Source organism: Phalacrocorax carbo, chromosome 26 (genome assembly GCF_963921805.1).
Source record: "Phalacrocorax carbo chromosome 26, bPhaCar2.1, whole genome shotgun sequence".
In the NCBI taxonomy this organism is placed as follows: domain Eukaryota; kingdom Metazoa; phylum Chordata; class Aves; order Suliformes; family Phalacrocoracidae; genus Phalacrocorax; species Phalacrocorax carbo.
In genome coordinates this window covers 58,447-82,995 of record NC_087538.1, presented here as the reverse complement: position 1 = coordinate 82,995, position 24,549 = coordinate 58,447, and the positions used below count along the sequence as shown (strand labels likewise).

Genomic DNA, 24,549 nt, shown 5'->3' with positions numbered 1-24,549 from the left:
CCAGGTATTTGGAGGTCCCTGAGGGCCTTGGCGGGCGGGGGGGGCCGACATGGGGTGAAGGTGGTCCCTGGGGAGGGGGTTGTGGGGGTCAGAGGGGGTTTGCGGGTCCTATGGGGCTGGAGGAATCCTTGTGGGGATGAGAAGGCCCCTGGGAGGGTCCTTCAAGTTTTTTTTGGGGGGGGGGGGTCCCCATGTGGCCGGGGTGGTCCCTGTGGTTCTAAGGGGGAACCTCAGGGGGGATCTTAGGGCACCACCATGGCATTAAGGGGGACCCAGGGGCGTCCTAGGGGACTTGGGTGGGTCTTTGTGGGGCAGGGGCCGACAGGGAGGGTCCCTATAGGGTCTCTGTGGGGTTGGGATGAGCCCCGGGGGTCCTCGACCTCCCACGAACCCCACCCCCGCGGCGTTGCCCCTTTAAGAGCGCCCGTCCCCGCCCCCTCCCTCCCGCCTCTCCTGATTGGTCGTCTTCGCCCCCTCCGCTCCCGCCCCTCCGGTTACCCCGGCGACGGCGGCGGGGGGCGCGGCTGCGCATGCGCGGGGAGGGAAGGGAGCGGAGGGGCGGGGAGCGCACATGCGCAGGGCGGGAAGGGAGCGGAGGGGCGGAGAGCGCGCATGCGCGGGGCGGAGCCTGCGCCTGCGCAGTGGCGTGGGGCGGGCCGGGGGCGGCGGCGGCGGCGGCGGCAGCGGTGGGTGCGAGGGGGGCGGGGCGGGCCTTTCCCCCCTATAGACCCCTATAGATCCCCCTATAAACGGCCACAGGCCCTTATAGACTCCTACGGAGCGCCATAGAGCCCTGTAGTCCTCCATAAACCCTCATAGGCCCGTATAGACCCCCTAGACTCCTCTGTAGAGCCCTATAGGCCCCCATAGGCGTCTGTAGGCCCCTATAGACCCCCTATAGCCACCCCTCCAGCCCCCCCCACCCCGTCACCCGCCCGCTGCGCCCAGTTAACCGCCCCTCCCCACGCCTTACCTCACCGTCCACCCCCATAGGCCCCCACAGCCCCCTGAGCACCCCATAAGCCCCCAGATCCCCCCACTGCCCTCCCCATAATCCCTCACTGCCCCCCAAAGCCCCTCCCAGCCCCCCTAATCCCCTGTTGCCCCCCGCAGTCTCCCACTGTCCCCCATAACCCCTCATTGCCCCCCCAACCCCTTTGTGGGGACCCCAGACTCCCCTATAACCCCTGTAGCCCACCCAAACCCCCTGCAGCCCCCCACACCCCCATAGCGCCCCACAGCCCCACATAACCCCCTATAGCTCCCCCATAAACTTCCATAGCCCTTCCAGACCCCCCAGATCCCACCATAACCCCCTGTAGCCCCCCACACCCCCCATAGTCCCCCCAGACCCTCCCCCACAGCCTCTGGAGACCCCATAACCCCCCGTCCCCCCCAGACACCCCCTGGAGCCCCCCAGAGTCCCCCCAAACCCCCTGTAGCCTCCAGACCCCCCCCAACCCCCTGTAGCCCCCCCGGACCCCCTGTAGCCCCGCCTATAATCTCCCATACACCCCCCCAGACCCCCCCATAACCCTCTCCATCCCCACCCAAGGCAGGGCCATGTCGGGGGCCGGCGCGAAGCGGGGGGCCAGCGATGGAGGGGGCGGCCCCCCCGAGAAGAAGCCCCCCCGGGAGGAGCAGCCCCCTACCACCCTCATCGAACCCTTGCGCCTCGGTGGCATCTCCTCCACGGTGGGTGTCCCCTTCCCTCCCCCCCACCCCCAGATGCCTGGGTACCCCCCCAAACACTTGGGTGCCCCCCTGAATGTGGGGTCACCCCCCCAACCCCTGGGTGTTCCCGCTCTGAACATCTGCATCCCCTCCCCCACACCCCTGGGTGCTCCCCCCCAACACCTGGATCCCCCCAAATGTCTGGGTGCCCCCCCCAGAATACCTGGGTGCTCCCCAAATGCCCAGGTGCCCCACGCTGGACACCTGCGAGCCCCCCACCCCAATGCCTGGGATTCCCACCCCCCCAACTCCTAGGTGCCCCCGCAAACACCTGGGTGCTCCCCTGGATCCCTGGGTCCCGACTGGATGCCCCCCTGAACACGTGGGTGCCCCCCCCAAATACCTGGGTTCCCCCCAAACACCCTGGCCCCCCCCACAAATGCCTGGGTTCCCCCCAAGTGCCCAGACCCCCAGCAGACGCCCATGTGCCCCCCTGGATCCCCACTGGGTGCCCCCCTGACACCTGGGTGTCCCCCCAACACCTGGGCCCCCCCTCAGATGTCTCGGGGCCCCCCCCCCAGACACCCAGCCCCCCCCCCCGCAGACACCCATGTGCCCCCCTGGATGCCTGGGTCCCCTCTGGGTTCCCTTCCCCCGACACCTGCGGGTCCCCCTGGATCCCTGGGTCCCCTCTGGGTTCCCCTCCTCCGATGCCTGGGGGTCCCCCCAATGCCTGGGCCCCCCCCAAACACCTCAGGCCCCCCCCAAACGCCTGGGGGTCCCCCCAAACACCCAGCCCCCCCGCCCCTTCAGATGCCCATGTGCCCCCCTGGATGCCTGGGTCTCCTCTGGGTTCCCCTCCCCCGACGCCTGGGGGTCCCCCCAATGCCTGGGCCCCTCCCCAAACACCTCAGGCCCCCCCCAAACGCCTGGGGGTCCCCCCAAACTCCCGCCCCCCCCCTCCCACAGGAGGAGATGGACCTGAAGGTGCTGCAGTTCAAGAACAAGAAGCTGGCCGAGCGGCTGGAGCAGCGCCAGGCCTGCGAGGACGAGCTGCGCGAGCGCATCGAGAAGCTGGAGAAGCGACAGGCCACCGACGACGCCACCCTCCTCCTCGTCAACCGCTTCTGGGGACAGGTGCGGACCCCCCCCAAAAACCCACCCCAGCACCCCCACCCCCCAGCCCACCAGCACCCTCAACCCTACCCACCCCGGCACGGAGCCTCCGACCCCCGTGGGGCTGCAGCCGCCAGCGCCACGGTGGGTAAAAGGGAGGAAAGTGGCCCGAAAATGGCCTCGGGGACCCCAAAAATGGCCTTGGGGACCCCAAAAAACCCTCAGGGAATCCCGAAATTCGTCCCAGTGACGCAGAAGTCTTGGGGTTCTTTTGGGAATCCCAAGTTGGGAGTGGAATGTACAAAAAGAGTGAAAGAGCCCCAAAAATGGCCTTTGGGACCCCAAAAATGGGTTTGGGGATGCCAGAAAACCCTCAGGGGACCCCAGAAATGGCCTCGGGGACCCCAGAAAACCCTCAGGGGACCCCAAAATTGGTCCCAGTGACCCAAAACTGTTGGGGCTGTTTTGGGAGTCCAAACTTGTTAGAATTTTCAACATGTGATGTTCAAAAAGAGTGAAAAGGCCCCAAAACTGGCCTTGGGGATCCCAGAAAGCTGTGAGGGGACCCCAAAATTGGCCCAAGCACCCCAAAAAGTTGCCTAAGGGACTCTAGTTGCTCTTTTCAGAGGGGGCGTTGAGCTTTGTAGACATGGATGGAGTGTTCAAAAACACTGAAATTGCCCCAAAAATGGCACTGGGGACTCCAGAAATGGCACTAGGGTCCCCCAAAATTCATCCAGGCCCCCCAAAATATCCCTTGCGGCTCTTTTGGGTTGTGCCGGTTCGGTAGATGTGGATGAAGCGTTCGAAAAGGGCCCTGGGGACCCCAAAAATGGGCCCTGGGGGCCCCAAAAATGGGTTGGGGACCCCAAAAATGGGCCCTGGCGGCCCCCAAAATGGTCAGGGTGGGACAGAAGCTGTGAGGGGACCCCAAAATTGGCCCCAGAGCCCCCAAAATTATCTGGGGTTCTTTTTTGGGGGGGGCCATTTTGATACAGGAGTGGAGTGTTCAAAAAGCCTGAAAGTGCCCAAAAATGGCCCTGGGGACCCCAAAATCACCCTGCCCCTCCCCAGACCCCTCTGGGGTCCCCCCACATCTCTCAGGGCCCCCCCAAACCCCTCATGACCCCCCCACCCCCCAATCCGTGCCACCCCTCCCCCAGCTGGACGCAGAGGTGCAGGTGCTGCTGCGGCGCTATGAAGGGGAGGGGGGGGGCACCCCCCGCCCCCCCTGGGGACCCCCCCGAACCCCGACCCGAGGGGCCTGAGCCCACCCCAGCCCCCGCCGCTGAGGCCGAGGGTCCCGACAGGAGGGGTGAGTGGGGGGATGGGGGGAAACTGGGGGTCCTGGCGGTGATGTGGGGGGCTGTTGGGGTGCTGAGAGCAATTTTGGGGTGTCTTAGGGGGTCCAGGGGGGTTGTGGGGTGCTATTTGGGGTCTGGGGGGGTATTTAAGGTTCCTATGGGGCAATTTAAGGGCGCTGGCAGTTTTGGGGGGGCTTTAGGGGTTAATGGGGGAGAATTTGGGGGGCTGGGGGGGGGGTCCTGGGGGTTGGTTGGAGACCGTGGGGCAGCTAAGGGTCCTCGGGGCCAATTTAGGGGTGCTGGGGAAGGGAGTTTGGGGGTCGTGGGGGGGCTTTTGGGGGTGACAAGGGGCAATTAGGGTTCCTGGAAAGGAGTTTGAGGGGTGCGGGGGGCAGTTTGGGGGGCTCTTGTGGGTCCTGGGGGGCTCTTGGGGGGCAATTAGGGCCCCTAGAGCAATTTGGGGGTGCTGGGGGTAATTTCGGGGGGCTCTTGGGGGTCCTGGGGGGCTCTTGGGGGGCAATTAGGGCCCCTAGAGTAATTTAGGGGTGTCGGGGGTAATTTGGGGGGGCTCTTGGGGGTCCTGGGGGGCTTTTGGGGGCCAATTGGGGTCCTTAGAGCAATTTAGGGGTGTTGGGACAACTTGGGGGGGGCTCTTGGGGGGCAATTTAGGGGTGCTGGGGGGCAATTAGGGGTGGGGGGGTTCTGGGGGGGGCAATTGGAGGGGCAGTTTGAGGGTGTTGGGTGGCAATTAAGGGTGGGGGGTTCTGTGGGTGCAGTTTTGGGGGCAGTTATGGGTGCAGGGGGGGCAATTTAAGGGTGTTGGGGGGCAATCAGGGGTGGGGGGCAGCTGAGGGTGCTGGGGAGGGAATGGGGGGCAGTTGGGGTGCAGCAGGGTGCTGGGGGGGGCGGTTAGGTGTTGGGGGGGAGTTAGGAATCATGGGGGGTGAATTGGGAGTGCTGGGGGGGCACCCATGGGTGCTGGGGGGTGGGGGGTCACGATGGGGGCCTCACCTTCTTCTTCCCCCCCCACCAATTCAGAGCCCTGGGGGGGCCCCGGCGCCCCGCCTCCCCCTCCCCCCCCCCACCGCCCCCCCGCCGCCGGGGGGAATCGGGGGGCGCCTGGGGGGGCCGGCGGCCGCCTTCGTGGCGGCGCTGAGCCGCAGCGGCCCCGAGGAGGGGGAGCTGCGCCTGCGCCCCCGCCTCGCCTTCGCCCCCGCCGCCGTCGCCCGCCTCGTGGAGGGGCTGGCGGGGGCCCATCGCCGCGCCCAGGAGCTGGGCGCCCGCCTCGCCGCCCGCCGTGAGTCCCGCCTCGGGGGGCCGGGGGGGCTGGGGGGGGGGCCTCGGGGTGCCCCCGGCTGTCCGGGGGCCTGCCCTGGGGGCCCCCCACGCGCCCGGGTCCCCATTGTGGGGGGTACCCGGGTGCGCAGGTCTCGGTTTTGGGGGTTCTTCGGGTGCCTGGGGTCCTTCTTAAGGGTGCTTCAATGCCTGGGTCCCATTTTTGGGGGTCCCCTGGATGCCTGGGTCCCATTTTTGGGGTCCCCTGGACACCTGGGTCCCTTTTTAAGGGTGCTTCGATGCCTGGGTCCCTATTTTTGGGGTCCCCTGGACACCTGGGTCCCTTTTTAAGGGTGCTTTGATGCCTGGGTCCCTCTTTTGGGGGTCCCCTGGACACCTGAGACCCATTTTTGGGGTCCCCTGGACACCTGGGTCCCTCTCTTGGGGTCCCCTGGATGCCTGGATCCCATTTTTGGGGTCCCCTGGACACCTGGGTCCCTTTTTAAGGGTGCTTCAATGCCTGGGTCCCTCTTTTGGGGGTCCCCTGGACACCTGAGACCCATTTTTGGGGTCCCCTGGACACCTGGGTCCCTTTTTAAGGGTGCTTCGATGCCTGGGTCCCTCTTTTGGGGGTCCCCTGGACACCTGAGACCCATTTTTGGGGTCCCCTGGACACCTGGGTCCCTTTTTAAGGGTGCTTCGATGCCTGGGTCCCTCTTTTGGGGGTCCCCTGGACACCTGAGACCCATTTTTGGGGTCCCCTGGACACCTGGGTCCCTTTTTAAGGGTGATTCAATGCCTGGGTCCCTCTTTTGGGGGTCCCCTGGACACCTGAGACCCATTTTTGGGGTCCCCTGGACACCTGGGTCCCTTTTTAAGGGTGCTTCGATGCCTGGGTCCCAGTTTTGGGGGTCCCCTGGACACCTGGGTCCCTCTCTTGGGGTCCCCTGGATGCCTGGGTCCCATTTTTGGGGTCCTCTGGACACCTGAGACCCATTTTTGGGGTCCCCTGGACACCTGGGTTCCTTTTTAAGGGTGCTTTGATGCCTGGGTCCCTATTTTTGGGGTCCCCTGGACGCCTGGGTCCCATTTTTGGGGTCCTCTGGACACCTGGGTTCCTTTTTAAGGGTGCTTCAATGCCTGGGTCCCTCTTTTGGGGGTCCCCTGGATACCTGAGACCCATTTTTGGGGTCCCCTGGACACCTGGGTCCCTTTTTAAGGGTGCTTCAATGCCTGGGTCTCTCTTTTGGGGGTCCCCTGGACACCTGGGTCCCTTTTTAAGGGTGCTTCAATGCCTGGGTCTCTCTTTTGGGGGTCCCCTGGACACCTGAGACCCATTTTTGGGGTCCCCTGGACACCTGGGTCCCTTTTTAAGGGTGCTTCGACGCCTGGGTCCCAATTTTGGGGGTCCCCTGGACGCCTGGGTCCCATTTTTGGGGTCCTCTGGACACCTGGGTTCCTTTTTAAGGGTGCTTCGACGCCTGGGTCCCAATTTTGGGGGTCCCCTGGACGCCTGGGTCCCATTTTTGGGGTCCTCTGGACACCTGGGTTCCTTTTTAAGGGTGCTTCGACGCCTGGGTCCCATTTTTGGGGGGCCTTGGGGTGTCTGGGTCCTGGGAGGGTCAGTGGGTGCTGGGGGGTGCCCCAGGGGGGTCAGTGGGTGCTGGGGGGTCCCAGGGGGGTCAGTGGGTGCTGGTGGGTGCCCCAGTGAGGTCAGTGGGTGCTGGGGTGCCCCAGGGGGGTCAGTGGGTGCTGGGGGAGCCCCAGGGGGGTCAGTGGGTGCTGGTGGGTGCCCCAGCGGGGTCAGTGGGTGCCGGGGGGGTCCCGGGGGGGTCGGGGTGCCCGGCCCCCCGTGCGGGCGGTCCCCGGACGCCTGGGTCCCGCAGCGGAGCTGGCGGAGGCGGGACGGGCGCTGCTGCGGGAGCTGCTGCGGGAGCACCGGCGCCTGCAGGACCTGACCCTGCAGCTGCAGGAGAAGCACCACCGCGTCTCCTTGGAGGTACTGGGGGCACTGGGAGGGGGCGCGGGGGCGCTGGGAGGGGAGCAGGGGGCACTGGGAGGGCGTTAGGGGACACTGGGAGGGGATGGGAGCCACTGGGAAGTGATTAGAAGGGATTGGGAGGCACTGGGAGGGCTATGGGAGCACTGGGAGGGGTTGAGGGGAACTGGGATGAGTGGAATAGAAGGGTCTGGAGGCACTGGGGAGGCATTGGGGTCACTGGGAAGGGATTGGGGGGGCACTGGGAGCACTGGGAGGGGACTGAGAGGGGATGAGGGGGCAGCGGGGCAGTATTAGGTGGTGACTGGGGCTACCAGGAGGTCATTAGTGGGCACTGGGAGGAACTGGGAAGGGACTGGGAGCACTGGGAGGGGACTGGGTGAGGTGGCGGGGGTGTCCTCACGATGTCCCCATGGTGCCCTTGTGTCCCCAGTGGTAGGTGACACAGCCCAGGGCGTCTTTGGGGTGACACGGTTGATGTCCCCGTGGGGTGACGTGGCCGTCATCTCCGTGGGGTTCCATCATTGATGTCCCCGTGGGGGTGACACGGTTGATGTCCCCGTGGGGGTGACACAGTTGATGTCCCCATGGGGTGACGTGGCCGTCATCTCCATGGGGTTCCATCATTGATGTCCCCGTGGGGGTGACACAGTTGATGTCCCCGTGGGGTGACGTGGCCGTCATCTCCATGGGGTTCCATCATTGATGTCCCCGTGGGGGTGACACGGTTGATGTCCCCATGGGGTGACGTGGCCGTCATCTCCGTGGGGTTCCATCATTGATGTCCCCGTGGGGGTGACACAGTTGATGTCCCCGTGGGGTGACGTGGCCGTCATCTCCATGGGGTTCCATCATTGATGTCCCCATGGGGTGACACAGTTGATGTCCCCGTGGGGTGACGTGGCCGTCATCTCCATGGGGTTCCATCATTGATGTCCCCGTGGGGGTGACACAGTTGATGTCCCCATGGGGTGACGTGGCCGTCATCTCCATGGGGTTCCATCATTGATGTCCCCGTGGGGGTGACACAGTTGATGTCCCCGTGGGGTGACGTGGCCGTCATCTCCATGGGGTTCCATCATTGATGTCCCCGTGGGGGTGACACGGTTGATGTCCCCATGGGGTGACGTGGCCGTCATCTCCGTGGGGTTCCATCATTGATGTCCCCGTGGGGTGACACAGTTGATGTCCCCATGGGGTGACGTGGCCGTCATCTCCATGGGGTTCCATCATTGATGTCCCCGTGGGGGTGACACAGTTGATGTCCCCGTGGGGTGACGTGGCCGTCATCTCCATGGGGTTCCATCATTGATGTCCCCGTGGGGGTGACACGGTTGATGTCCCCATGGGGTGACGTGGCCGTCATCTCCGTGGGGTTCCATCATTGATGTCCCCGTGGGGTGACACAGTTGATGTCCCCATGGGGTGACGTGGCCGTCATCTCCATGGGGTTCCATCATTGATGTCCCCGTGGGGGTGACACGGTTGATGTCCCCATGGGGTGACGTGGCCGTCATCTCCGTGGGGTTCCATCATTGATGTCCCCGTGGGGTGACACAGTTGATGTCCCCATGGGGTGACGTGGCCGTCATCTCCATGGGGTTCCATCATTGATGTCCCTATGGGGGTGACACAGTTGATGTCCCCATGGGGTGACGTGGCCGTCATCTCCGTGGGGTTCCATCATTGATGTCCCCGTGGGGGTGACACGGTTGATGTCCCCGTGGGGTGACGTGGCCGTCATCTCCGTGGGGTTCCATCATTGATGTCCCCGTGGGCTGCTGTGGGTGCCCCCGAGGGGGTACGGCGGGTGTCCCCACGGTGTCCCCACGGCGTCCCCGTGTCCCCCCCGCCCCAGCTGGCGGAGCTGCAGGACAAGGCCACCTCGGCGGAGACCAAGGTGCTGGAGATGGAGACGACGGTGGAGGGGCTGCAGTGGGACAGCGCCAAGCTGCGCAAGCGCGAGGGACGCCTCAACCGCCACCTCGCCGAGGCCCTTGAGCAGGTGGCCCCCGTGTCCCCCGTGGTGGCCCCCGTGTCCCCGTTGGTGGCCACCATGTCCCCAACGTCCCCCAGCCTGCTGCCAGGCTCTGAAGAGCCTCAGCCCTCCCTGAGGGCCACCACCCTTGGCTGCTGGCACTTGGGGTCCCCCCGTGTCACTTGGGGTCCCCCCGTGTCACTTGGGTGTCACTTGGATTCCCCCCATGTCACTTGAGGTCCTTCCATGTCTCTTGGGGTCCCCCTTTGTCATTTGGGGTGCCCCCCCCCCCCCAACCCCAATGTCCCTTGGGTTCATCTCGTGTCATTTGGGTCCCCTGTGTCACTTTGGGGTCACCCCTGTGTCATTTGGTGTCACTTGGGGTCACCTCGTGGCACTTGGGGTCCCCCCGTGTCACCTGGGGTCACCCCACAGGGGTGTCCCCGATATCCCCAGGGGTGTCCCCGCTGTCCCCAACATCCCCAGGTTGTCACCAAGTGTCCCTGATGTCCCTTGGGTGCCGCAGTTTCCCTCAGTTGCCCCCGGGGGGTGTCTCTGATGTCCCTGGGGTGTCCCCAACACCCCCCAACGTCCTTGGGGTGTCCCCGGGATGCCCCTGACGTCCCTGGGGTGTCCCCGGTGTCCCCAACATCCCCGTGTCCTCAGCTGACATCAGGCTCCTACGGCTCCGGCAGCTCCGGGGGATTCCAGGGGGGTCAGATCACCCTCAGCATGCAGAAGGTATTTGGGGGGGGGGGGGGTCGGGGGGCCCTGGGGGGGTGGCTGGGCATCCCTAGGGGGCTTTGGGGGACTCTGAGGGGATTTGGGGGGACTCAAGTGGGTCCCTGAGGGGGGCTGGGGGAGTTTGGGGGGCGCAAAGAGAGGTTGGGGGATCCTGAGGGGCTTTGGGGGGGTCCTGAGGAGCTTTGGGGGACCTTGCGGAGGTCCTGGGGGTTCCTTGGACAGATTTGGGGGGCACAAGGGTGGTTCTGAGGGTGTCTGATTTTTGGGGTGTCCCCCAGATTTTGTGCCCCCCCCCCCCCCCCCCCCCCCCCCATTTTTGAATGCGGAGCTGGGGGTGCTTGGGATGGGTTGGGGAGGGGTTCAGGGTGGGGGGTGAGGTCTGGAGAACGGGGGTCCAAGGGGGGAAATGGGGGTGTCAGTGGGTTTTGGGGTGACCCCAGGATTTTTTTGGGGGGTGTCCCCCCCCCGTTAGTTTGAGATGCTGAACGCGGAGCTGGAGGGGAACCAGGAGCTGGCCAACAGCCGGATGGCGGAGCTGGAGAAGCTGCAGCAGGAGCTCCAGCAGGCCGTGCGCGGCCACGAGCGCCTCAAGGTGACACGGGGACGTCGGGGTCTGGGGGCCACGAGGGGCTTGGAGGGTGTCGGGGACGTGGGGGACACTGGGAGACGTGGGGGGCGTCAGGGACACTGGGGACACTGGGGGACTTGGGGGGCGTCAGGGACATTGGGGACACTGACGACATGGGGGGCGTCAGGGACACTGGGGACACTGGGGGACTTGGGGGGCGTCAGGGACATTGGGGACACTGGGGACGTGGGGGGCGTCAGGGACATTGGGGACACTGGGGACGTGGGGGGCGTCAGGGGCATTGGGGACACTGGGGGACTTGGGGGGCGTCAGGGACATTGGGGACACTGGGGGACTTGGGGGACGTCAGGGATGTTGGGGACATTGGGAGATGTGGGGGATGTCAGGGACATTGGGGACACTGGGGGACTTGGGGGACATTGGGGACATGGGGGACGTCGGGGACATTGGGGACACTGGGGACGTGGGGGATGTCAGGGACATTGGGGACACTGGGGGACTTGGGGGACATTGGGGACATGGGGGACGTCGGGGACATTGGGGACACTGGGGGACTTGGGGGGCGTCAGGGACGTTGGGGACATTGGGAGATGTGGGGGATGTCAGGGACACTGGGGACACTGGGGGACTTGGGGGACATTGGGGACATGGGGGACGTCGGGGACATTGGGGACACTGGGGACGTGGGGGGCGTCAGGGACATTGGGGACACTGGGGATGTGGGGGATGTCAGGGACACTGGGGACACTGGGGGACTTGGGGGACGTCAGGGATGTTGGGGACATTGGGAGACGTGGGGGATGTCAGGATCATTGGGGACACTGGGGGACATTGGGGACATTGGGGACACTGGGGGACGTCGGGGACATTGGGGACACTGGGGGATGTGGGAGACGTCGGGGACATTGGGGACACTGGGGGACATGGGGGTCATTGGGGACGTGGGGGATGTCAGGGACATTGGGGACGTTGGGGACACTGGGGACGTGGGGGGACGTCAGGGACATTGGGGACGCTGGGGGACATGGGGGACATTGGGGACACTGGGGACGTGGGGGGACGTCAGGGACATGGGGGACATCGGGGGTGTTGGGGTAGCGGGGATATTGGGGACATCACGGGTGTGGGGGCACTGGGGACATCGGCGACATGAGGGACATCGGAGACAGCAGGGATTTTGGGGGGGACATGGGGGGCCCTGAGGAACACGAGGGGGGACACTGGTGACATCTGGGAACAGGAGGGTGACACCCACGACACAGCGCAGCCGTAGAGGCACAAAAAGGGGACATTTGGGGACCCAGGAGGTCAGCGAGGACATCTGGGAGCTCGAGGGCATGAGGATGGAGGCGAGGGGGTGGGGACATTGGGGACGCCGAGGGACATGGCTGGGGACGGTCCCCGCAGGTGGCCCTGCGCTCGCTGCCGGAGGAGGCGGTGAAGGAGACGCTGGAGTACAAGGTGCTGCAGTCGCAGTTCTCCCTCCTCTACCATGAGAGCCTCCAGGTGAAGACGCAGCTGGACGAGGCCCGCGCCCTCCTCCTGGCCACCAAGAACAGCCACCTGCGCCACATCGAGCACATGGAGGTGAGGGGACATGTCCCTGAGGTGGCCTTGGCTGTCCCCAAGGCTCCTGGGGGCTCCCCGGGGTGTCCCGTTGGCCCTGGGGGTCATGGGACGTCATGGCATCCAACTGTTGGCCATCCAAGATGGCCGCCTCCACCATGTTGAGAACATGGAGGTGGGTCTTGGTGTCCCCAAGTGTCCTCAAGGCCCCTGGGGGCTCCCCGGGGTGTCCCGTTGGCCCTGGGGGTCATGGGACGTCATGGCATCCAACTGTTGGCCATCCAAGATGGCCGCCTCCACCATGTTGAGAACATGGAGGTGGGTCTTGGTGTCCCCAAGTGTCCCCAAGGCTCCTGGGGGGTCATGGGGCGTCGTGGCGTCCAGCTGGTGGCCACCCAAGATGGCCGCCTTGGTGGCACTGACGTGTCTGTGTCCTTCCCCTGTCCTTTGTGTCCCCCACGTCCCTCCATGTCCCCCGACGTCCCTCCTGTCCTCCGTGGCCCCTGGGTGTCCTGGGTCCCCTCTGGCCTCCACGGTGCCATGTCCGTGTCCTCCACGCCCCCCATGTCCTCCACATCCCATGTCCCCCCCATGGCCTCCATGTCCCCCTGTGCCCCGTGTCCTTCCTGTCCCCCGTGGCCTCCACGTCCTCCCCATCCCCCACGTCCCCCATGGCCTCCATGTCCCCCTGTGCCCCGTGTCCTTGATGTCCTTCCTGTCCCCTGTGGCCTCCACGTCCTCCCCATCCCCCACGTCCTCCATGTCCCCCTGTGCCCCGTGTCCTTGATGTCCTTCCTGTCCCCCGTGGCCTCCATGTCCTCCCCATCCCCCACATCCCCCATGGCCTCCATGTCCCCATGTGCCCCGTGTCCTTCCTGTCCCCTGTGGCCTCCACGTCCTCCCCATCCCCCACATCCCCCGTGTCCTCCATGTCCTCTGTTCTCCACATCCCATCCTCCCCACGTTCTCCATTTTCCCCACATCCTTCAATTCTCCATGTCCTCCATGTCCCCCATGTCCCCTGTGGCCTCCACATCCCATGTCCCCCCCACCGTGGCCTCCATGTCCCCCTGTGCCCTGTGTCCTTGATGTCCCCTGTGGCCTCCACGTCCTCCACATCCCGTCTCCCTTACGGCCTCCGTGTCCCCCCCGTGGCCTCCATGTCCCCCCCGTGGCCTCCACATCCTCCACATCCCGTCTCCCTTACGGCCTCCATGTCCCCCCCGTGGCCTCCATGTCCCCTGTGGCCTCCACGTCCTCCACATCCCGTCTCCCTTACGGCCTCCATGTCCCCCCCATGGCCTCCACGTCCTCCACATCCCATCTCCACCACATTCCCTATTTTCCCCACATCCCTCAATTCTCCACGTCCCCCGTGTCCCCCACGTCCTCCCCATCCCCCACGTCCTCTGTGTCCTCCACATCCCGTCCCCCCCACGTTCTCCATTTCCCCCACATCCCTCACGTCCCCCCCCGTGTCCCCCCCCCCGGCAGAGCGACGAGCTGGGGGTGCAGAAGCGCCTGCGGACGGAGGTGATCCAGCTGGAGGACACGCTGGCCCAGGTGCGCAAGGAGTACGAGATGCTGCGCATCGAGTTCGAGCAGAACCTGGCGGCCAACGAGCAGGCGGGTGAGACCCACGGCGCGACCCACGGCCTCCCCGGAGGACCCGCTGGGGCGCGGGGCCATAGAGTGCGGGGGGGGGGGGCTGCAGAGGGGCAGGCTGGGCTGTTGTTGGTCCGGAGACACTCTGGGATGGTCCTCCTGGGGCTCTATGGTGGGGGTGGGCCCTCTGGGATGGTCCTCCTGGAGCTCTATGGTGCGGGGTGAGCCCTCTGGGATGGTCCTCCTGGGGCTCTATGGTGGGGGTGGGCCCTCTGGGATGGTCCTCCTGGAGCTCTATGGTGTGGGGTGGGCCCTCTGGGATGGTCATCCTGGAGCTCTATGGTGTCTTGGGCACTCTAGGATGACCCTTTTGGATCTCGATGGTGGATCTAGGGATGCTCTGGGATGGTTTTCCCAGGACTCTGTGGTGGTTTGGGTGCTCTGGGATGGTCCTCCTAGATCTCTATGGTGGGTTTGCGGGTCTGGGGCCGCTCTGGGCTGCTCCTCCCACTCCTTTATGGTGACCCGTCCCCCAGCTCAATGGTTCCAGCACTATAGGCCGCTCTGCCCCCTCTTCCCCCGGTCTCTATGACCCTGCGTGAAATGGGAGGGGGTGGGGGTGGAAGTGCGGGTCCCCGCCCGGACACCTGGGTCCCCCCCGCAGGCCCCATCAACCGGGAGATGCGGCACCTCATCAGCAGCCTCCAGAACCACAACCACCAGCTCAAGGGCGACGTCCAGCGCTACAAGCGGAAGCTGCGGGAGGTGCAGGCCGAGATCAACAAGGTGGGCGGGGCCTCGCGGGGGGGGCGGGGCATCCGGGGGTGTGGCCCCTTTAAGCGCAGAGAGGGGCAGGGCAGTGGCGGCTGTGCCCCAGCACTCAATGAGACCCTGGTGGCATAGCCCCTTTAAGAAGGCGGGGTTATAGTGAGGGGGCGTGGCCAGCCCCGGGGATGAGGGAGGCTGTGCAGCCTGGCAATTGGCTGTTGTGCCTTGAAGGAGGTGGGGTTATGCAGGTGGGGCGGGTCTTAAAAGGGCTATGATGGGTGTGGGGGGGGCCCCACTAGAGGGGGGGCTTTGGAGGGTGGGGCCTTAAAGGGGCCATGTCCATGGTTGGGGGTGGAGCCTACCACGGGGCAGGGCCTGTGGGTTTTACCTTTTAATGAGGTGGACCTCTGGGGGGAGGGGTCTTAAAAGGGCCACAAGGGGGGTGCCGGTGGGCCCCACCAAGAGGGCGGGGCTTGGGGGGCGTGTGGTGCTTCTCTAGAGGGACCCCAGCTTCCTGGGTGTGGCCTGCTGACTCCGCCTCCCCTCCTCTAGCTCCGCCTCCAAGCCAGTGGTGCCCCACCCCCCCAAGGGAGTGCCCCACCCCCTCCGCCCCCCCCAACCGCAGCCACCGCCCCCCCGGAGGAGACGGCCGCTGCTGGGGGAGGGGGGCCAGGCCCCGCCCCCATCAAGGAGGAAGAGGGTGGGGCCCCGCCAGGCCCCACCCCCACAGAGCCCAAGCGGGAGGCGGCGGCCACGCCCGCCCCACCCGAGGCGCCCCCCCCGCGGCGACCGGCCGAGGAAGAGGAGCCCCCCCCTCCCGCCGCCGCCCCCGCCGCCCCCCCGGCCCCCGCCCCCGCCGCGCCCCCCCCGGCCCAGCCCCCCCCGCCCCGCGTCAAGGAGCCGCCCCCGGCCCCGCCCCGCCCCGGCGCTTCCCGGGGGGGCCCCGAGCGGGAGCGGGAGCGGCTGCGGGAGCGGGAGCGCCCCAAGGGACCCCCCGACGAGCCCAAGAAGAAGGACTCGGAGGTCCTCAAGCAGCTGCGGGGGGAGCTCAAGTGAGGGGGGGGGACACACACCCATTTTGGGGGGCTGGGGGCGTTATTGGGGGCTGGGGGGGGCTGTAGTGGGGGGCTGGGGGCTGTTCTGGGGGGGGTTGGGGCCATTATCGGGGGGTGGGGGGCAGTTATGGGGGGGCTGGGGGCGTGTCAAAGGGCTGGGGTGGGGTGGGGGGTAGTTGGGAGGACTGGGGGGTGTTTGGGGGGGCCCTCGGGGTAGTTAAGGGGGAGTTGGGGGGGTGGAATTGGGGGTGGGGGGTCTGTAGGAGCGGTCCCTGGGTGGATGGGGGGCCGTTATGGGGGGGTTGGGGCTGTTATGGGGGGTTTGGGGCAAGTAGTTTGGCAGGGGTTGGTGGCAGTTCTGGGGGTCCTGGGGGGGGGTATTGAAGGTCTGGGGTGGGGGGCTTTGGGGGGCAGTTGGGGGGTTGGGGTACTTTGGGGGGGGCCCTGGGGGCATTTAAGGGGGAGTTTGGGAGGGGGTTGTTTGGGGGGGATACTTAGGAGGGGGTGGCGATTAGGGGAACATTACGGAGGTGCTTTTTGGGGGGGGGGGGGAGCCGGTATGCAAATGAGATGCAGATGAGGCGTTGACGTGGCGGGCAGGAAGGCGCAGGAGAGCCAGAAGGAGATGAAGCTGCTGCTGGACATGTACAAGTCGGCCCCGAAGGAGCAGCGGGACAAGGTGCAGCTGATGGCGGCCGAGAGGAAGAGCAAGGCCGAGGTCAGGCCACACGCTAGCACACGCTAGCACACGCTAGCACACGCTAGCACACGCTAACACACGCTAACACACGCTAACCGCATGTTAACCCACGCTCCGACCCGCTAACTGCGTGTTAACCCACGCTCCCCCCGCCCCGGGGTCTCCCGCCGGTCCCCGAGCGTCGGTTCCCCCCGCCCAAGGACCCCTCCGACCGCCGCCTCCCGCCGTGACGTCACGCGATGACGCCGCCCCGCGCCGTGACCTCACGGCGTGGCCCTGGCGTGGCCGCCTCGCGTCCTCGCCTCCCGCCCGGGGTTCCCCTCGCCTTGTTACGTCACGCCGTCGCCGCCGTTCCCTCGCCCTGTGACGTCGCGGTTACCTCGCCCCCTCCCCTCCCGCTGGCCCTGCGCCCTCTTTCTTACGTCATGGCCCTTCCTTCGGGCGCTTCCTCGCGCCGTCACCTCGCGCCCCCTCTCCCGCTGTTACCTCACGCTATGACCTCACCCTGTATGACCTCACACCATGATCTCAGCCTATGACCTCACGCTGTATGACCTCACGCTGTATGACCTCACGCTGTATGATCTCACACCATGATCTCAGCCTATTACATCACGCTGTATGACCTCACGCTGTATGACCTCACACCATGACCTCAGCCTATTACATCACGCTGTATGACCTCACGCTGTATGACCTCACACCATGATCTCAGCCTATTACATCACCCTGTGTGACCTCACCCTATGACCTCACGCTGTATGACCTCACGCTGTATGACCTCACGATGTATGACCTCACGCTGTATGACCTCACGCTGTATGACCTCAGCCTGTTACATCACGCTGTATGACCTCACGCTGTATGACCTCACACCATGACCTCAGCCTATTACATCACCCTGTGTGACCTCACACTATTACATCACCCTATGACCTCACGCTGTATGACCTCACCCTATGACCCTACGCTGTATGACCTCACCCTATGACCTCACGCTGTATGACCTCACGCTGTATGACCTCACGCTGTATGACCTCACACCATGACCTCAGCCTATTACATCACCCTGTATGACCTCACTCTATGACCTCACAGCATGACCTCAGCCTATTACATCACCCTATGACCTCACGCTGTATGACCTCACGCTGTATGACCTCACCCTATTACATCACCCTATGACCTCACGCTGTATGACCTCACGCTATGATCTCAGCCTATTACACCACGCTATGACCTCACACTGTATGACCTCACCCTATGACCTCACCCTATGACCTCACGCTGTATGACCTCACCCTATGACCTCACCCTATGACCTCCCGCTGTACGACCTCCCGCCTGGCCCAGCTCCCTCCTGCGGGGCGGGGGTGGTGGGGGGGCGGGGCCGGCGGGCGGCGCCGCGGGGCGGTGACGTCAGCGGGCGGCGCCCGGTGCCGGCAGGCGGAGGAGCTGCGGGGGCGGGTGCGGGAGCTGGAGGAGCGGGAGCGGCGCGAGAGCAAGAAGCTGGCGGACGAGGAGGCCCTGCGGCGCCTGCGCCACGCCGAGGAGCAGATCGAGCACCTCCAGCGCAAGCTGGCTGCCACCAAGCAGGTGGGCGGGGCCCGCGGGGGCGGGGCCTGCGGGGGCGGGGCCTGCCGGGGTGGGGCGGGGCCCCGGGAGGGGCGAGGCAGCGCCTGGGGGGGGGGGGAGGAGGAGGGTGAGAAGGGGGCAGGGTGCTATAGGGAAGGGGCGGGGCGTGATGGGCGGGGGTGTGGCCTGAGGCGTCAGGGGCGTGGTTCTCCCAGGGCGGGGCTGGGTGTGGTGGGCGTTGCCCCCGAGGGAGGAGGTGGCGGGAGGTGGGGGGCTTGGTAATCAGGGGTGGGCGGCGCTTAACGTAGGTGGGTGGGATGATGTCGTAGGCGAGGCTTATGATGTCATAGACAGCGTCTGTGACGTCATGTGCATGCCTTCAGTAGTTCATAGAATCCTGGGAGGGGAAACATCCCTGATGGGGGGCAGTGGGGGGGGGGGGGGGGGCAGCAGCGCTCGGGGCTGCCAGGCGGTGTCTGACATCACAGACGCCATGTCTGACATCACAGGCCGGCCTTACAGCGCTATGGGCGGGGCTTGTGACGTCACAAGGGCGCTCCTGCCCTGTGACGTGTCGGGGGTTGGGGGGCACACACAGAGCGCGTCGGGGCGGCGGTAGGTGGGTGGCGGGCGATGAGGTCACGGTGGGGGTGGGGGTGGGGTCAGGTGACCTGGCGGCGGCCATGTTGGGCGGGGCAGGAGGAGGAGGCGCTGCTGTCGGAGATGGACGTGACGGGCCAGGCCTTCGAGGACATGCAGGAGCAGAACCTGCGGCTGCTGCAGCAGCTGCGGGAGAAGGACGACGCCAACTTCAAGCTGATGTCGGAGAGGATCAAGGCCAACCAGATCCACAAGCTCCTGCGGGAGGAGAAGGACGAGTTGGCCGAGCAGGTCCTCGCCCTCAAGGCCCAGGTGGGACCCACGCGTCCGGGGGTGGGGCGCCCAGGGGTCCGGGGGCGCCCAGGGGCCGGGGGGCACCCAGGAGCTTGGGGGGTTCAGGGGAACCCAGATGGTTGAGGGAGGTTGGAGGATCTCAAGAGGTTCAGGAGAAGGATGAGGTGGTGGAGCAGGTCCTTGTCATCAAGGTCTGGGGGGATTCCAGGTGTTTCGGGGGTCCAAGAGGCCCAGGGGAGCACCCAGGGGTCCGGGGGCGCCCAGGGGCCGGGGGGCACCCAGGAGCTTGGGGGGTTCAGGGGAACCCAGATGGTTGAGGGAGGTTGGAGGATCTCAAGAGGTTCAGGAGAAGGATGAGGTGGTGGAACAGGTCCTTGTCATCAAGGTCTGGGGGGATTCCAGGTGTTTCGGGCGGTCCGAAAGGTCCAGGGGGGCACCAAGGAGTTTGGGGGGCACCCAGGGGTCCGGGGGGCACCCAGGGGTCCGGGGAGCACCAAGGAGCTTGGGGGGTTCAGGGGAACCCAGATGGTTGAAGGAGGTTGGAGGATCTCAAGAGGTTCAGGAGAAGGTTGAGGTGGTGGAGCAGGTCCTCAATATCCAGGTTTGGGGGGATCCCAGGTGTTTGTGGGGGCACCCAGGAGTTTGGGGGGCACCCAGGTGTTTGGGGGGGCACCCAGGAGCTTGGGGGGTTCAGGGGAACCCAGATGGTTGAGGGAGGTTGGAGGATCTCAAGAGGTTCAGAAGGATGAGGTGGTGGAGCAGGTCCTCAATATCCAGGTTTGGGGGGATCCCAGGTGTTTGTGGGGGCACCCAGAGGTCTGGGGGGGCACCCAGGAGTTTGGGGGTGTCTCATCCCCAGGTGGACGCCCAGTTGCTGGTGGTGCAGAAGCTGGAGGAGAAGGAGCGGGGGCTGCAGAGCAGCCTGGCGGCCGTGGAGAAGGAGCTGGCCCTGCGCTCCCAGGCCCTGGAGCTCAACAAGAGGAAGGTAGGAAAGTTGGGGGGACCCCCAGGAGTTTGGGGGGACCCCCCCAGGTGTCAGGGGGGACCCCCAGGCATCGGGGGGACCCAGGTGTCCATGGGGACCCAGGTATTCAGCTTGGGGTGGGGGGGACACCCAGGTATCCAGGGGGTGGAAACCCAGCCCTGGGGACCCCAGGGGGACCCCAATATCCTGGTTTTGGGGGGGTGACCCCTGGGGGGACCCCAATATCCTGGTCATGGGGCTTGGTTTGTGGGGGGGACACCACTGGGGGTCCCCAACATCCAGACCAGGGTTGACCCAGGCATCCAGGGGGTGGAAACCCAGCCCTGGGGACCCCAGGGGGACCCCAATATCCTGGTTTTGGGGCTTGTTTTGGGGGGGTGACCCCTGGGGGGACCCCAATATCCTGGTCAGGGGGCCTGCTTGGGGGGGGAGGCCCTGGAGAGACCCCAATGTCTGGGCCTGGGTGACCCCCAGGTATCCAGGGGGAAGAAACCCAGCCCTGGGGACCCCGGGGGGACCCCAATATCCTGGTCATGGGGCTTGGTTTGGGGGGGGGCACCCCGACATGCTGGTCATGGGGCTTGTTTTGAGGGGGGGACACCACTGGGGGTCCCCAACATCCAGACCAGGGTTGACCCAGGCATCCAGGGGGAGGAAACCCAGCCCTGGGGACCCCAGGGGGACCCCAATAACCTGGTTTTGGGGCTTGTTTTGGGGGGGTGACCCCTGGGGGGACCCCAATATCCTGGTCATGGGGCTTGTTTTGAGGGGGGGACACCACTGGGGGTCCCCAATATCCAGACCAGGGTTGACCCAGGCATCCAGGGGGTGGAAACCCAGCCCTGGGGACCCCAGGGGGACCCCAATAACCTGGTTTTGGGGCTTGTTTTGGGGGGGTGACCCCTGGGGGGACCCCAATATCCTGGTCAGGGGGCCTGCTTGGGGGGGGAGGCCCTGGAGAGACCCCAATGTCTGGGCCTGGGTGACCCCCAGGTATCCAGGGGGAAGAAACCCAGCCCTGGGGACCCCGGGGGGACCCCAATATCCTGGTCATGGGGCTTGGTTTGGGGGGGGGCACCCCGACATGCTGGTCATGGGGCTTGTTTTGAGGGGGGGACACCACTGGGGGTCCCCAACATCCAGACCAGGGTTGACCCAGGCATCCAGGGGGAGGAAACCCAGCCCTGGGGACCCCAGGGGGACCCCAATAACCTGGTTTTGGGGGGGTGACCCCTGGGGGGACCCCAATATCCTGGTCATGGGGCTTGTTTTGAGGGGGGGACACCACTGGGGGTCCCCAATATCCAGACCAGGGTTGACCCAGGCATCCAGGGGGTGGAAACCCAGCCCTGGGGACCCCTGGGGTCCCCATTACCCAAGCCGTGGGGTTGTTTTTTGGGGGGTGGGGTGGAGGGGGGACCCCGACGTCCGGGCCGGGGGCACCCATGCGCCCGGGGGTGCAGGCGGTGGAGGCGGCGCAGCTGGCGGAGGACCTGCGGGCGCAAGGGGAGCACGTCCAGGCGCGGCTGCGGGAGCTGCAGGCCTGCGCCGCCGAGAACCGCGCCGCCAAGGACAAGGAGTCCCTCAGCCTCAAGAGAGCCCAGGTCCCCGGCGGCGGCGGCGGGGGGGATCCCCTATGGCATCCATAGGGGAGGGAGCATGGGGAGGGGGCTGGGGGAGCCCCTGGCGGGGTCCTTATGGGGCTTTGGGGGCTGCGTGGGGTGCAGTGTGGGGTGCTGGGGGGCCCGATGGGGTTGTTCGGGGACCCTGGGGAATTCTATAGGAGTCATGTGGCGCTCTATAGGTTCCATAGAGGACTTGGGGGGGGAATATGGGGTGTGGGATGGACGGGGGGTCCTTCTGGGGCTCAGGGGGGGCTCTGTGGGATGTTATGGGGTGGTTTGGGGACTCTGAGGGACTCTATAGCTCCCCTGTGGGCTCTATAGGGTGCCTGGGGGCTCCTTCTGGGGGCTCTGAGGGGTGTTATGTGGGTGCTTGGGTGCCCTATGGGGTGGTTTGGGGACTCTGAGGGACTCTATAGGTCCCCTGTGGGCTCTATAGGGTGCCTGGGGGGTCCTTCTGGGGGCTCTGAGGGGTGTGATGTGGGTGCTTGGGTGCCCTATGGGGTGGTCTGGGGACTCTGAGGGACTCTACAGGTCCCCTGTGGGCTCTATAGGGTGCCTGGGGGTCCTTCTGGGGGCTCTGAGGGGTGTTATGTGGGTGCTTGGGTGCCCTGTGGGGTGGTCTGGGGACGCTGGGGGACTCTATAGGACCCCTGTGGGCTCTATAGCGTGGCTATAGGGTAGCTGGGGGGGTCCTTCTGGGGCTCGGGGGGGGCTCTGTGGGGTGCTGTGTGGGCTCCAGGGGGCCTATGGAGCTGTTCAGGGACCCTGGAGAAGTCTGTAGGCACCCTATAGGCTCTATAGGGGATCTGGGGGGGAAATATGGGGGCTCTGGGATGGCTGGAGGGTCCTTCTGCAGCTCCGTGGGGTGGTTTGGGGAGTGTGAGGGACTCTATAGGGCCCCTGTAGCACTCGATGGGCTCTATAGGGTTCTGAGAAGAGGGTTCAGGTGCTGTGGGGTGTTATGGTGCCCTATGGGGTGCCGTGGGGGCTCTACAGGAGCCTTATGGGCTTCTATAGGGGATCTACAAGGATGTCAAAGAAGCTCTAGAAGGTTCTGTGGCACCCTGTAAGGGCTCTATGGGCATCTGTAGGTCCTTTGGGTCTCTATAGGAGGTCTATGGGAGCCATAGAAGCCCTGTCGGACCTATAGGGGCCTGTGGGGCCCTATAGGGGATCTGCAGGGACCTATAGGGGGTTTGTGGTTCCCATAGGGGCCCTTAGGGGCTCTTGTGGCTCCCTACAGGGGGTCTGCATGGACCTATAGGAGGTCTATAGGGATCTATAGGAGGTCTGTGGGGCTCTATAGGGGGTCTATGGGGACCCCCAGTGCCACCGTGGGTCAGCGTCCCCTGTCCCCGCAGGAGGAGCTGTCACGGCTGCGGCGGAAGCTGGAGAAGCAGCGGAAGGTGGAGGTGTACGCCGACGCCGACCAGATCCTCCAGGAGGAGATCAAGGAGTACCGGGTGCGGTAGGGGGGCACCCATGGGTGCTGGGGAGGGCAGGCTGGGCTGGGGGGGTGCCCCCACCTTCCCCCCCAGGGCTCCCTGCGGCTGGGCAGGGCGGCTGGGGGAGCTCGGGAGGGGCTGGAGGACCTTGGCTGGGGTTGGAGGACCCATGGGTGGGCATGGGAGGACATTGGGTGGGTGCTGGAGGACTTTGGGTGGGGTCGGAGGACCCATGGGTGGGCGCTGGAGGACATTGGGTGAGGTTGGAGGTCTTTGGATGGGAGTTGGAGAACTGTGGGTGGGGCTGGAGGACCTTGGCTGGGGTTGGAGGACCCATGGGTGGGCGTTGGAGGACCTTGGGTGGGTGCTGGGGGACTTTGGGTGGGGTCGGAGGACCCATGGGTGGGTGCTGGAGGACATTGGGTGAGGTTGGAGGTCTTTGGATGGGAGTTGGAGAACTGTGGGTGGGGCTGGAGGACCTTGGCTGGGGTTGGAGGACATTGGGTGGGTCTGGAGGACCCATGGGTGGGCACTGGAGGACTTTGGGTGGGGTTGGAGGACCCATGGGTGGGTGCTGGAGGACATTGGGTGGGGTTGGAGGTCTTTGGATGGGAGTTGGAGAACCGTGGGTGGGGCTGGAGAACCTTGGCTGGGGTTGGAGAACATTGGGTGGGGCTGGAGGACCTTGGGTGGGGCTGGAACACCCATGGGTGCTGCAGGTCACACCATGGGGCCAACAGCCATCTCGTCCCACCCTCCCTATTGCCTCTTCATCATCTCACATAGAGTTGGAGGACCTTGGGGTGGGTTTGGGGGACCTCAGGGTGGGCTTGGAAAACCACAGGTGGGCCTGGAGCACCCATGGGTGCCAGGAGGCAGCACAGTGGGGCTGACGGCCACCTTGCCCCACCCCCAGGCCCGCCTGACGTGCCCGTGCTGCAACGCCCGCAAGAAGGACGCCGTCCTCACCAAGTGCTTCCACGTCTTCTGCTTCGAGTGCGTCAAGAGCCGCTACGACACGCGCCAGCGCAAGTGCCCCAAGTGCAACGCCGCCTTCGGCGCCCACGACTTCCACCGCGTCTACATCAGCTGAGCCCCACGGCGCCCCACGGCGCCCGTGGGTGCTCCCCAGCCAACTGCGGGTGCTCCCTGTCCAACCACGGGTCTTGGAGGTGGGTCAACGCCACCTCGGAGGACCGTGGTTTCCTCTGTGTCTGTGTTAGCTGAACCCCGTGGCGATCCTCAGCCACCTATGGGTGCTCCATGAGACCTAGAGGTGCCCCATAGCAACCCACTGCACCCATGGGTGTCCCGTGGTCAACTGCGGGTCTCGAAGGTGGGTCATCACCACGTTGGTGGACCACAACTTGCTTCGTGTCTGTGTCAGATGAACCCCGTGTGTGCCCGATGACACCTGTGGGTGCCCCATGGTGGCCTACGGGTGGCCCTGCCCCCCCCCCATCCCACCCAATAAAGCGCTTGGAGCTGTGGCCTGCGTGTGGCTGCTGGGGGGACCCAGGTGTCCGGGCGGGGGAGGGGGGCTACCCAAGAAGGGGTGAGACCACAGAGAGGAGGGGAAGAGGCTCCAGAGGGGCCAGGTGACCATAGAGACCGGGGTGGGTGGCTTTGGGCGGCCCACGGTACCATAAAGA

General features: G+C 65.6%; 1 protein-coding gene across 1 annotated transcript; it reads left to right on the top strand.

The window, feature by feature from the left end:
• Positions 1–581: 581 nt before the first annotated feature.
• On the top strand, positions 582–24,137 carry RNF40 (ring finger protein 40). The gene is made up of 20 exons (XM_064473740.1): positions 582–686; positions 1,556–1,695; positions 2,644–2,811; positions 3,954–4,055; positions 5,133–5,391; positions 7,256–7,368; positions 9,227–9,373; positions 10,013–10,087; positions 10,563–10,682; positions 12,087–12,266; positions 13,740–13,875; positions 14,515–14,636; positions 15,171–15,670; positions 16,274–16,391; positions 17,820–17,969; positions 18,648–18,860; positions 19,702–19,827; positions 21,291–21,431; positions 22,814–22,915; positions 23,814–24,137. Exons 2-20 carry the CDS (start codon positions 1,564–1,566, stop codon positions 23,988–23,990), a joined length of 3,081 nt encoding a protein of 1,026 aa, XP_064329810.1. The 5' UTR covers positions 582–686; positions 1,556–1,563; the 3' UTR covers positions 23,991–24,137.
• Positions 24,138–24,549: the final 412 nt, after the last annotated feature.